This window comes from Nilaparvata lugens, chromosome 7, assembly GCF_014356525.2.
Source record: "Nilaparvata lugens isolate BPH chromosome 7, ASM1435652v1, whole genome shotgun sequence".
Taxonomy (NCBI): domain Eukaryota; kingdom Metazoa; phylum Arthropoda; class Insecta; order Hemiptera; family Delphacidae; genus Nilaparvata; species Nilaparvata lugens.
In genome coordinates this window covers 7855135-7868905 of record NC_052510.1, presented here as the reverse complement: position 1 = coordinate 7868905, position 13771 = coordinate 7855135, and the positions used below count along the sequence as shown (strand labels likewise).

At 31.9% G+C, this 13771-nt stretch overlaps 1 protein-coding gene across 2 annotated transcripts in view; it reads right to left on the bottom strand.

Moving 5' to 3' along the window:
• LOC111062680 (beta-1,4-glucuronyltransferase 1) overlaps positions 1-13771 on the bottom strand; it is a 302287-nt gene that overhangs the window by 285451 nt on the left and 3065 nt on the right. The window contains exon 1 of one of the 2 annotated variants that reach the window (XM_039433594.1): positions 11589-11626. The exons of the other annotated variant lie outside the window; for it this stretch is intronic. Coding sequence (XP_039289528.1) covers positions 11589-11611 — 23 coding nt within the window. The 5' untranslated portion in view covers positions 11612-11626. Of the gene's footprint in view, positions 1-11588; positions 11627-13771 lie in introns of those variants that run through there. 2 annotated transcript variants of the gene reach the window in all.

Genomic DNA, 13771 nt, shown 5'->3' with positions numbered 1-13771 from the left:
GACAGTTCCATTGGAATCTCACTAAAGTAGTAAGTACCACGATTCACATCACACTGACAGCATTGGTTGAATTGGAGGTAATGATGCTATTTACAACAAACGCTGCCAGTTCAAAGTGATTCCACACTGAGATTGACTTTAAAGTGTCAGCATTACGCTGCCCCAGTTCAACAGTGCTACAACTCAAAAATTATCATTTTTGAGATTTCTACATCATTTTTCTCAGCTTTCCTTTCTTTTTCCAGAGCTACAATCAACTAAGTCTAAGAAAATTATACTTCTACATGGAAGAAATCAACATTCCATATGCAATCCACAATTATTCATAGTAATAATTTGAAACATAAAATTGCCTTTTTCTCAAAACTTGGATATTCTAGTTGTAGTAGTGTTGAATTAGGCCAGAATTATACTATACTGACAGTATAATGTGGATCTCAATATAGATCTCTACATTATGTTTATTTAATGTAGTTGTATGTAGTATATAATATAGTTCATAAATATATATAGTGAGTTCCACGTTATAATGGAAGTGGAGAAAGGTGGGGAAACAACGTTGCCGATCCTCTGTCTTGTCAATGCCTTCTATGGACGGTAGCTGATACAGGTTTATTGATGTAATATTAACTGTTCATTCTCGTTTAAAATAATCAATTATATTTTATTGAGCAAGAAACTATATTTTTCTATCATTTCATTATAAATTTTTATTATTAAGATGGATTATTTTGTTAATCAATTATTAATCCTACATAATTGTTAAAAGACGATCTGGCAACAGAGAAAGAGATAGCGCTTTCCGCTTTGTTGAATGATAGACAAGGGTAGCAATACCATTGATAATCAAAAACTGCCATTATAACGTGGACCTCACTATAGTTGTATGTTGAGCAGCGATTGGACGATGCACGTCCAATCGGACAATACAGCTTCCATTGCTCCCTCTCTCTGCAGACAATGAGGAACTGATGCACAACAATTGAGTATTGCCTCCTGTATTGTGCACGCAATAAGACATAACCATGGCATAAAGTGAGCCACAGTCCGGCCTGGGAACCGGAGTTGGAGGATCAATATTCACGAATGGCAAGAGTTTATAACTTAAAAATAGCAGTTTTCTACTGAAAGCTTAGAATATGGAGACTGACAGTTATTAAACTGATTGGAGATGGGTACTTAAATAATTTTCTGACGAAATAGAATCACTGATACCATAGGGATAGGTAGATAAGATATTAGACTATTTACTTCAACATTGAACCAAATATATGTGATCTATATCTACATCATGAACAGACTCTGTATAAAGCAGTTTTACAGAAAGATAGGATATTAAACTATATAACTATTTTAGTCGCAACAAGCAACTAATAACTTATACCCCAACACATATAATATTTAAAAGTTATTAATTAAATTATCCATACCTATTAAGAAATTATTCAATGCATAAAACTTCTTTGTTTTATTTGTATTGAATGTTATAGTATCCAAATTTGTTTTCTAATTGTTTTGATGAATAAACTTTGATTGATTGATTGATTTACTTCAACATTGTACCAAATATTTTATCTATATCTACATCATCAACGTTCTTTGTCTGAAACAGTCCTGATTACTGACTAAGTGAATATTGTTTGAAACTCAGTTCCTCTCTATTAGTTGTAACGCTTCTCATGACCATATTTGGAATACTCGATTATTTCTTGTCTCGGCCAATGACAGTAGAGCTCAGACTTTATTGGTCGACAGCTGATGACCAATCGTAGGGCTTCACCCACACTGTATATTCTGCTGCTCCAATAATCAAACTTTCAGTTTATCAGAGATCGATAATGATGAAACAACCGAGAGTAGTATTAAGGTATATAAAGTAGTATATCTTGAATTGTTTCAATAAATTAGTGGCTTTGATGAAATCAAGTCTTTACCATTTATTACACCAACTTATCATGCAAAATGTTTTCGTTTTCATGCAGATTTTTTTAAAAATATTCCTACATTCAATATTACAGACAGATATTACTGTACTCATTTATTAGGTAACACATCATTAAAGCTAGACCATGTAACAAAACTCTGCAGAGTTTGAGTTAAATAAATCATCATGAATTAACGATATTCAGAAAGATACGCACTTCAAATGTTAAGGATTTTCATAACACTACTTTCTCCGGACAATGACATTTGGAGAAGATCTACTCTCTCATTCGTCTATTATTTAAATTTGAAAAGAAAAGTAAAAAGATTTACGCATCTCTTATAATATGCTACTTGCTTGAGAGATCTTGCGTAACTGACAAAGATCGTTCAGGAAAGTGAAAGAATGTTGCTGAACCAAGTTCTATGCTAACTATTGCTAATTTATCTCTGATAAATCGAAACATCCGTTTGTAAAATGATAGTTTTGGAGGACTTATCATACTATTAAGAAGAGACAAAGATCGTTCAGGAAAGTGAAAGAATTATGTTGCTGAACTAAGTCCTATGCTAAGCTAACTATTGCTAATTTATCTCTGATAAATCAATAAATCCGTTTATAAAATGATGGTTTTGGAGGAATTGACATACTACTAAGGACAGTTTAAACACATCTCAACACTACGACACATATTTGCCTAGAATTTGAGAAAATTATGATATTTATGAAGATAGTTTCAGTTAACTAAAAAGAATTCAACAACACGACACACATTTGTCTAGAATTTAAGAAAATTATGATATTTATGACGATAGTTTCAGTTAACATCCAATAAAATATAGAATCAAAATTCCTCTTCTTAATCCTCTAAGCAGCTCACATAAAACCACTCTACTCTCACTAAGTTAGGCAACAATTCAATATCAGAGGAAACACACAGAAGCTTGTTGTATAAAGGTGCGTACAGATATACGCACCGCGAGCAATTTGCTCATGTTCGCGGCGCGTATATCTGTACGCACCTTAAGATTAGAACGGTAACTGATTTACAGCCCATACAATAAACTACTGTATTTCTATAGGCCTGAACACAACCCACTAAAAACTAATATATAAATTTAACAGGATTACATATACAAGTTTGTAGCTTTGAAAATGTGGTCAGTTTTATGGTGATTGGAAATGTCAGTGGAACAAAGCTCAAGAGTTAGATTCACTGTCAGTATTGATTGAATGGGAGGCATTAATGTTATTAATCGAAAATACTGACAGTTGAAAGTGAATTTTACTGTAACAGTAGATACAAAATTCCCTTTGAAAAGGCAGCGTTGATTAAATGGGAAGTATTTATGTTATTTATTGAAAATACTGACAGTTGAAAGTAATTTTTACTGTACCAGTGAGTACAAGATTCCCCTTGAAATGGCAGCGTTGATTAAATGGGAAGCATTAATGTTTTCTATTGAGAATGGTGACAGTTGAAAGTGAATTTTACTCTACCAGTAGATACAAAATTCCCTTTGTAAAGGCAGTGTTGATTAAATGGGAAGTATTAATGTTAGTAATTGAAAATACTGACAGTAGAAAGTGAATTCTATTGTAACAGTGGGTACAAGATTCCCTTTAAAAGGCAGCGTTGATTAAATGGGAAGTATTTATGTTATTTATTGGGAATGGTGACAGTTAAAATTGAATTTCACTGTAACAGTTGGTTCAAGATTTCCTTTGTAATGGCAGCGTTGATTAAATGGGAATTGTTAATGTTATTAATTGAAAATACTGACAGTAGAAAGTGAATTCTATTGTAATAGTGGGTACAAGATACCCTTAGAAATGTTAGCATTGATTAAATGAGAAGCGAAGCAATGAGGGAATCTGACAGTTTGAAGTGACTTTCAGTAGCCGGAGTTGAAGAGGTTGTGTACATGATCAACATAAACTAAACTTTCCAATGCCAAGAGGATATATTATAGAGATGGAGGAGGATGGGATGAACAAGGATAAGGAAGAATAATAAACGAGAATAAGGAATAAACCAGGATGAGAAACTGGAGTGGGAGGAGGAGGAGGAGGAGGAGGAGGAGTAGGAGTAGTAGGTGGAAGAAGACGAGGAGAAAGAGGGCAAGGTGCACAAGGAAAACAAGGAAGAAGGAGAGAGAAAAAAGAAGAACCTTATTGAGGCTGTAGATCGGCATTATTGTTCCCCAACATTCCAGATTGGATTCTCGAAGAGCCACTTTCACTTAATTTACATCACGAACTTGAAAAGAATGATTCAACTTGGTTAAGCATCTACGACTCTCTACAAGCACTGGAGATGCTTGATTAGAAGACAGACAAGACAGACACAAAGCTCAGGTGAGGAGCCAACCGTGCATCTACAGTCAAAGACTAATCATTATTACTCCAAGTACTATGAACCTGAGTACTAATAGTTGTGTGGAAGCCAATAAGGTATGTGGTTTATTGTCATTGTGGCTTAAAGTCATTGATTCCTGAGGGTCCAGGTCAATGCAATGACTGGAGAATGATTGGAGAGTTGTATGACAAGTGACGCATAATATGAATGGATTCAAAATTGAAAGGTGGATATAGATTTATCCAACTGATAAGATCTTTCGAAGCCCGAGGGTAATATATTGACTGTAATGTAACGGCTATATAGGTTGTAAATTGATTATACAGGCAGTATATTGACCATATTGTATAGACTATATAAACTGTATGTAGATTATATAGGCAATATATTGAAGAGGTTAAGGCTGTGAAAAGGCTAAAAATAAACTTTCTACTCGTGGTATTTTTCATTTGTATATCATCAAGCTATCAAAATGAAAAAGTTTTCACAGGAAAACATTTTTTTCTGATCATTACTTTTTGAGATATGAGCACCAGAAGTTTGAATTTTTGGGACAGAGCATTTCAAATTCGGTGAGAGGTAAATTTCTTCATGGTATTGTTTGATCAAGTAAAACAAAAATTTTCTGAAAATATGAATTTTTGAAAAAGTTATTCAATTTACCAAAAATTACTCAACTAAAAGTTATTTTTAGTAAATTGAGTAACTATCTTAAAAATTGATATTTTCAGAAAATTTTTGTTTTACTAGATCAACAATACCATGAAGAGAATCTTATCCTCCAAATCTTATAGATTTATCTCTTACCGAATTTGAAATGTTCTGTCCCAAAATTTAATCTTTAGGCGCTCATATCTCAAAAAGTAATGATCAGAAAAAATGTTTTCCTAAGAAAACTTTTTTATTTTGATAGCTTAATGATATACAAATCGAAAAACTTTGAAAAATATCACGAGTAGAAAGTTTAGTTTTAGCCTTTGTACAGCCTCAATGTGATAGAAAGACATATGATAATGAGCAATGAACATATTTGGATCAAACGGCAATACTAACTACTATTATGAAACCATAGAGTAAAGAAAACTGATTATTTCTGTCATTTCTGATGAAACGTTGCTTGTATTCCAGGAAAGATAGCTCTTGAAATAGTGATATCTATTTCAAACTGTGAGTATTTGGTAAATGGGAATAGAATTCCTGGTAAAATACCTCAAGAACTACTTACTGAGATTTACTTCAAACTGTCAGCATTGGTTGAATGGAAAGCATTATTGTATATGAATAAGGAATGCTGACAGTGTAAACTGAATCTCACACTAGAAGAAGCGGGAGTCCCCAGCAGTTCAGGTATAGAAGGAGCATTGATTCCAATAACTAAGATTCCAATCATTCATCAATCGAGAAAACCAGTATGATCTGCGTGGACGGGAAAAATTCTAGAATGAGTCATGATCAGGTGAGTCAGGTAGTATAGGGGTTATTGTGGTGACTCATTTTACGGCGAACTCAGGAGAGACTTGGAGGGAAATTGCAAATGGGTCAGCTGCTACCCCACTAATCACACAATTCATTCAGTATTGTAGACCTGAAGACTTTATGGTTTGTAGAAGTAGTAGACTTGCAAAAAATTTTGTGTTATGGATAAAATTAGTTGTGTTTTATTTCCAGAATTATTGATATGTGAAGATTTTGTGAATATTGCTGAATTTGTAGATATACTTCTACCAACGTTTTATGGAACTAGTTGACTTTCAAGTTTAAGGCTGTGCGAAGGTTAAAGATAAACTTTCTACTGGTGATCTTTTTCAAAGTTTTTAGATTTGTATATCAACAAGCTATCAAAATGAAAAACTTTTCTCAAGAAAACATTTTTTTTTATTACTTTTTGAGATATGAGCGCCTAAAATTTAAATTTTTGGGACAGGACATTTCAAATTCGGTAAAGGATAAATCAATGAGATTTAGAGGATGAATTGTTGATTGGCATTGTTGATTGGATAAGACAAAAATGTTCTGAAAATATGAATGATTTTTTGAGAAAGTTATTCAATTTACTAAAAATGACCAAAAATTACTTCTAGTTGAGTTATTTTTGATAAATTGAATAGCTTTCTCAAAAATGTATATTTTCAGAACATTTTTGTTTTATTCAATCAACAATACCATGCAGAATTTGTCCTCTTAAATCTCATGGATTTATCTCTTATTTCAATATCCTGAAATTAAAATTTTGAAATGTACTGTCGCCAAAATTTTAAATTTAGGCGCTCATATCTCGAAAAGTAATGATCGAGAAAAAAATGTTTTCCTGGGAGAACTTTTTCATTTTGATAGCTTGATGATATACAAATAAGAAAACTTTGAAAATCATCAGTAGAAAGTTTATTTTTAGCCTTTGCACAGCCTATTCAAAGAATAATTCCTAGTCAATAATAAGTGAAGTTTTGTTTTTTTTTGCTCAAATTTTTGCAATATTACTAAAAAATTCCAATTTGTAGAGAAACATTTATGTTTTTAACTAGTTTTTGAATATCAAAATTTAAATTTTTAGTTTATGCATTACTTTTGAAGTGGAAATTGGACTTTTTGAAGTGAAATCTTAACCTCATTCTTTTTTGAAACTCTTATTTGTGAAAATTTGGGAGAAGACAGTTCTGGGCTATGCCTGTTGTCTTCTCCCAATCATATTATATATTATAATTATGATTTGTGATTGTCAATGGAATAAATAGCCTATTCATACATCGCAATACTGTCCTATCTCAGAGCTTATACTACTATCGGTCCACTAATTAAATAAAAGTTATTTCGTTGATAACTTTCACAAACTAACACTGGATATAAATGAATCTAGTACTGCACATTCAAGATGAGTTTCTAGTTGATTCCTCGAGTTTCACTCCTGTATAATCCCAGAACTTATCCTGTAACTACCGATTCACTAACTGAATCATAGCTACTTCAATAATAAATTGCTGATTTATGACTACTTACAAAGGTATTTCGTAGTAACTACAACTGAAAATGAAGGACTACACATCAATTATGAGTTTGTAGCTTATTTCATGAATCCTTATACTATATCGTACCTCTTAACTTTCACTACAACCTATGCACTAGCCTAATTAAATTAGAATAATACTACTAGAAGCTCGTAACTATTACCAAATTTAAAGGAATGTAGTACTGAACTGTGCTATATACAATATTTAATAGTATGGCCAATCTATTCCACACTTTCTTGTAGCCTGCTATATATCGGATACCAGTTTCATAAAGAGAAGCCGTTACATTTCACCGTATCAAACAGCAATACAAATAACACACTCTTCTTCTCTCACACCATATTATGCCTCCTGTAGTCTGAATTATATTGTTTGAAGATACTTATCGACAATTTGATTTCACTTCTTATCTATTATTGTCGATTTCACCAATGTAGGAGTTTCAACAAGTATAATTATTATTTAACTTATCATCAACCCGATTATTCCATCTAGCACTGAGGTAGACAATAAATTGGATATTGGTTCATGAACTATGATATGGATGGGCATAATTGATTGCAATATAAATAAAAATTAGAAATCTAAGTACCCTTTTGAAATTGTTCAATCACTAAAATTGTTCATCTAGCACTGAGGTAGACAATAAATTGGATATTGGTTCATGAACTATGATATGGATGGGCATAATTGATTGCAATATAAATAAAAATTAGAAATCTAAGTACCCTTTTGAAATTGTTCAATCACTAAAATTGTTCATCTAGCACTGAGGTAGACAATAAATTGGATATTGGTTCATGAACTATGATATGGATGGGCATAATTGATTGCAATATAAATAAAAATTAGAAATCTAAGTACCTTTTGAAATTGTTCAATCACTAAAATTGTTCATTATTATTATTATTATTATCCACTCTTAACAACTACATCCTAATATTCATAACATGAGAATGGACATAGATTGTTGCTACAACATACGTTATATACAGTTTTCATAATCAGTATGTTGCATTGAGTAGAACTAACTTGAATAATTATTTGCTGGTACAAAAACGCATTATTCACATCCCTGATAGAGTTGAACAAACTTAAACCGTTGCAGTGTCGCTACAAAACACATTATTCACATCCCTAATAATTGGTATGTTGCACTGAGTTGACCAAACGTAGATATCTGCTGCAAATATATTACTCACAGTTCAATAATTGCTATGCTGTATAGTTAGTTATAGGGAGATATATTTAGCTTGTGAATGTAATTTGTTGTTTATCGTTCTTTATTATTTTTGGGCGTACAACAGAGACAAGCCTATCTGAACTCACAAGCATTCACCTCTCTATAGATTCTTCTGTGGTTATTTAAATTGTGATTCACTTCAAATTGGCAGAATTCCTCACAAAATAACATCTATGTTTCCCATTCTACTGATGCTGACAGTCTGGAGTTGATCTCACTATGGCTTCTCATTCAACATTTTTGGTAGAGAGTTAGTGGGGAGGATATTTTTAATATTCTTTCCGAAGAATGGACATTGATATGTCCAAAGCTCCGTCAATTTATGTAGATGCATAACAATATAATTATTATCTATAGTTATTATATTACAAATTGCTTTTTCATATCATATACAGTTCAATAATTATTTTCTTAGTCTATATCATGTAAATTCATCTATAATTTTGCTGTATTGTAAGCTATTGTATATAAGTGTATAAGACAGTATATATTGTAATCTACATAAATAAAGTACTCAATCAATCGATCAATCAATCAATCAATCAACCGATGCTGAAAGTTTCAAGTGAATTTCACGATAGCTCTCTCATATGAAGTTTATATAAGGTTCATATAAACATAGAAACATATGTATTTGTATAAAAACTTAAGGCTCAGAGAAACATATAAGGTTCTTCTACCAGATAAATAGGCTCTCTGAAGATCCAAGGAGCTCCTCAATACCCTCCCGGCTATATTTGAATTGCCTCCCCATCTGAAATTCACTTCAAAACGTCATTAATCCTTGTCTGTATCTTCAATGGTTCATATTTAAAAAATACTGACAGAGTGTAGTGAATCTCTCTATAGCCTCCCATTCAACAAATTCTGACAGACTGTGTACTGAATCTCAGTAAAACTCCCCATTCAACTATACTGACAGTCTCCAGTGAATCTGAGAATGAACGTTGTTGCATCTTTAGTTATGCACCGACACCGACCCACAATCGATTACTTTCCAATTACGTTTGGGGATTTTTTGTTCGTACGATTATACTACGAAGTGGTTAGTAAATTACAATATTGGTGGTGTCTGGTTCGAAAATAGCTGTGCGTAGAGGTATGTGTGTGTGTGTGTGTGTTCCTCAATTTCCATGCACGCACCCATTCCTCAGTTGCTGCTGGATAAACAAAAACAAAGGCACAGGAACGGGAGGACAAGGTTCACCTACAACTGTCAGCGTTGGTTGAATGAAAAGCATTGATTTTATACACTATAAATCCTGACAGTTAAAACTGAATTTCACGATAGAAATGACTACAAGATTCCCGCAAAACTGTCAGAGTTAGTTTGAAGGGAAGCTTTGATCTGTTATCTACAAGGAATACTGACAGATGATAGTGAGTCGTCTCACTAGAGGCGTTCACAAGGTAATGAATATTAATCAAGAAAGCAGTGGCGGTGCTATTCAGCGTTTACGGCGTTATATATTATCAAGCGTCTGCGTTTATTGAGGAGACGAGCAGTCTCGAGTGTATTCGAGTAGCCCCGAGTGTTCAGTGCTAAGAAAATTGAGGGATCCTCGCTGCTATGATAATATTCCATCTTTGTAGAATATAGCTGAACCTAGATAATAATGGAAAATTATGTATTCGGTAAACGGTATGAATAATCATGATATTGTACTCATATCTTTCAAATTCTGTGCAATTATATCATAGTTATTAATATTTCAATCTGTGAAAATTATTGTCTATTAGGAATTGTGAACCTGCATAAAAGTGGGAAATCATGTATAGTATTCGGTAAACGGTATGTATAAGCATAATATTTTTCAAATTCTGTGCAATCATACTAGTAGTTCTGTGAACAGTAGACCTCGCGCTCAGTAAGTTACATTGACCTGTTGTTATGTTTTCTCAAAAATTAATAATTAATTTATCAATTTAGAATGTCTAGAAAAATCCTAAATGAACATAGAGCTTTCTGTCCTATCGTACCGTGACGTGTCGTCCCGGAATGTGAGCGTGAGCGCTGTTATCAGGTCTGGCTGCAACTGTCTATAACGTTGCTGGAAAGATACTTTTTCAAAATGTTTGATGTTTTTGAACGGGTAATATAATAGTCCACTAAACAGCTTATTCATGATTAATTCTATAGTATGATTTTTAATCTAATATTGGCGTATGAAGGAGGCTCCTTTTTCCTTCTATATTATCCTTGAAATGCAAAATTTCTAAAAACCTTGTATATACGTCGACGCGCAATTTAAAAAGGAACATACCTGTCAAATTTCATGAAATTCTATTACCACGTTTCGCCATAAATGCGCAACATATAAACATTTAAACATTCAAACATTTAAACATTAAGAGAAATGCCAAACCGTCGACTTCAATCCTTGACCTCACTTCGCTCGGTCAATTATCTTTATTGATATTTCAACCTATGAAAATTGTCTACTAGGAATTGTGGATTTAATTGATAAAACATAATATCGTGGTTTAGAGTGGAATTTTTAATAATTTTTGCAATTGTGAAGGAAGATTTTTGTTTGGATTCGTATTTGAAAATTGAACAATCTGATAAATTAATGATTATAGTAAATACATTTTTTGAACTCGAAATTGTGTGCGAATTAAGTTATCATTTAAGTAACTTAAATAACATAACCTTTAAACTGTGTATTCTAAATAAATTAAGGTTTGAAGCAGTTTTGGGCAAATACCCATAATGTTGTTTTTACCTGGATTGTATTTTGTATTATATGAATAAATAAAAAAAAATAAATTGTGAACCTGGATAAAACTGGCAAATGATGTACTCATCTAATAATGGATAATCTTGGTACTGTACCCATAGTTTTTGAATTCCATATTCTATATCTCTATAGATTTTACAACCTGTTAAGCTTTTGATTACCTAGAAGTAATGAATATTTCAGAATACTTGAACCTGAATATCAATGAAACATTAAATTCAATAAACTCATTTTGAAGAACCTATTAATTAAGCTAATTATAAGCATAAACCTAATAGAGGTAAGAATAGAACCTGATTATAAGCATAGTTCCTACCTTAAGAAAGGAGTTCCAAACATCCCATGAAATTTTCAAGATCAACTACACTTTAAATTTGCACATCAAATAGTAATTAAATTAAGTAAGCGGTTTGTGCAGTTTTTGTACGATTTTTGGTCAGTTTGAGCTAAGATAGATTTATCTTTAATCTTCCAAGTTTCAATAAAAATGTTTCAAGCGTGTTAAAAGTCAAACAGTCACTGAAAATTATAGACTACAGATTAGTGTAGATTTTATTTTATGAACACATACTAATAGCTGTGTTGAAACTTAAAGCAGAAGCATTTTATCAAATTGGTACAGAAGCTCCTAACATTTAGAGCAAGCACATGCAGAGCGTGCGATAAGAGATTACACAAATTGGGTTTCAATGGATCGTATCTTGCGGCGAAACTAAAAGCAGCCATTTATCCGACAAAAGTGGATTAGGATGAGTAGCAGCCTTATGGCTCAATTTTGCTATGTGCCAACTAAATGTGGTTTTACTGAAAAATGCATTTAATTTTATCTGTTAGTCTTTCTTTCGAGAAATAAATTGGTGTTCAACTGAAAGTTTACATGATAAATTCACGTAAAATTGAACCATCTAAAATAATTAATATGCCACACTCTTTCTATATTTCTCGGTCTTTCTTTTGAGAAAGAAATTTGTGTTCAACTGAAATTCTACATTATAAATTCACGTAAAATTGAGGTATCTCTAAAAATTGATATGTCACACTAGATCACTAGATCTCTCGGTCTTTCTTTCGATAATAAATTTGTGTTTAACTGAAATTCTACATGATAAATTCACGTAAAATTGAGGTATCTCTAAAAATTGATATATCACACTAGATCGCTAGATCTCTCTTTCTTTTGAGAAATGAATTGGAGTTCAACTGAAAGTTTACATGAAATTTTTTCTCAAAAACTAATATGTCACACTAGATGGTATCACTAATGGAATAATTTATGTGTTCTATTTACTAAAGAGGATGTAATACTCTATTTTACAGTACAATAGTCTTATTTCAGTTTACTCTTATAGTTTATATTAAATTTTTCTATGGTTTTACATAGGAGCATAATATTGTTTGTAACTTAGATTGAATGTAAGAGATATACCTATTATTATTCAATAGAGACTGTGTAAAGTTTCAACAAATCAATGATTAGAATGCTCCATTAAGATAATAATGGGTTGTTCAACTGAAAGTTTACATGATAAATTCTAGTGGAATTGAGGCATTATCCGTTGATTCAAAAGTAATATAACAGAAAGCATCGCTCAATCCTAGGAGGAAGATAATCTATTGAAGCTAGATGCGCTGAGAGAATAACATTTTTATCGACAATATGGGAATAAAAAAACTGATAAAGTTAAATGAATCATATTTGAGTAGAATTGAGCAATTTTCCATTTTCATGTGATTTATTTTTTATATGAGTTACACAATATCTCATTTCTATAATACAGCTTTTATGTAGAATATCTTTAATTTTCACAAAGAAGCACTGACTGGGAGAAAAAACTAAGGACACTCCTTGTACTATTTCTCTCCCAAATTGAAAGATTGAGGCAGGAATAACCAGGTAGTATAGAATGTAGTATTGGATAAAATTTAAGTAAAACCAGAATCGGATTAGAATTTGGTTAGAATTGTATAGAATGTTACCTTCTATACTATCTAAGAATAACAGAGTTCAAAAACCTCCTCCGAATCTTAATAAAACACCTGATTCAAAAAGTATGGGTTATTAATATAGGGTAGGATTCAGAATGCTTTTGAAATATTTGAAGGGCTTCTTCATTGTAAATCATGCTTCTACAGTATTATAATATGATACTGTATTATATTTATTATACATATTGTATTATATTATATTATTACTGTAAGTTATAAGCATTTTTCGCTTCTATAGCTTTTTTGTTCAGAAAATGGAGCTGAACAACAAATCTATAGAAGCATGAAATGCTTATACAGTAATAATATAATATAATACAATATGTTTAATATAATATAATACGGTATCATCTTATGATACTGTAGAAGCATGATTTACAATGCTGTTGAGTGATCAAAATGATATTTGATATAATATAATCTTCACTGAGGATATATTGATAAGATATAGAGATTGAATAGACCAAATGCAATGATAATTTGTTTATTTGAAGATCAGACCGAATAACTTTT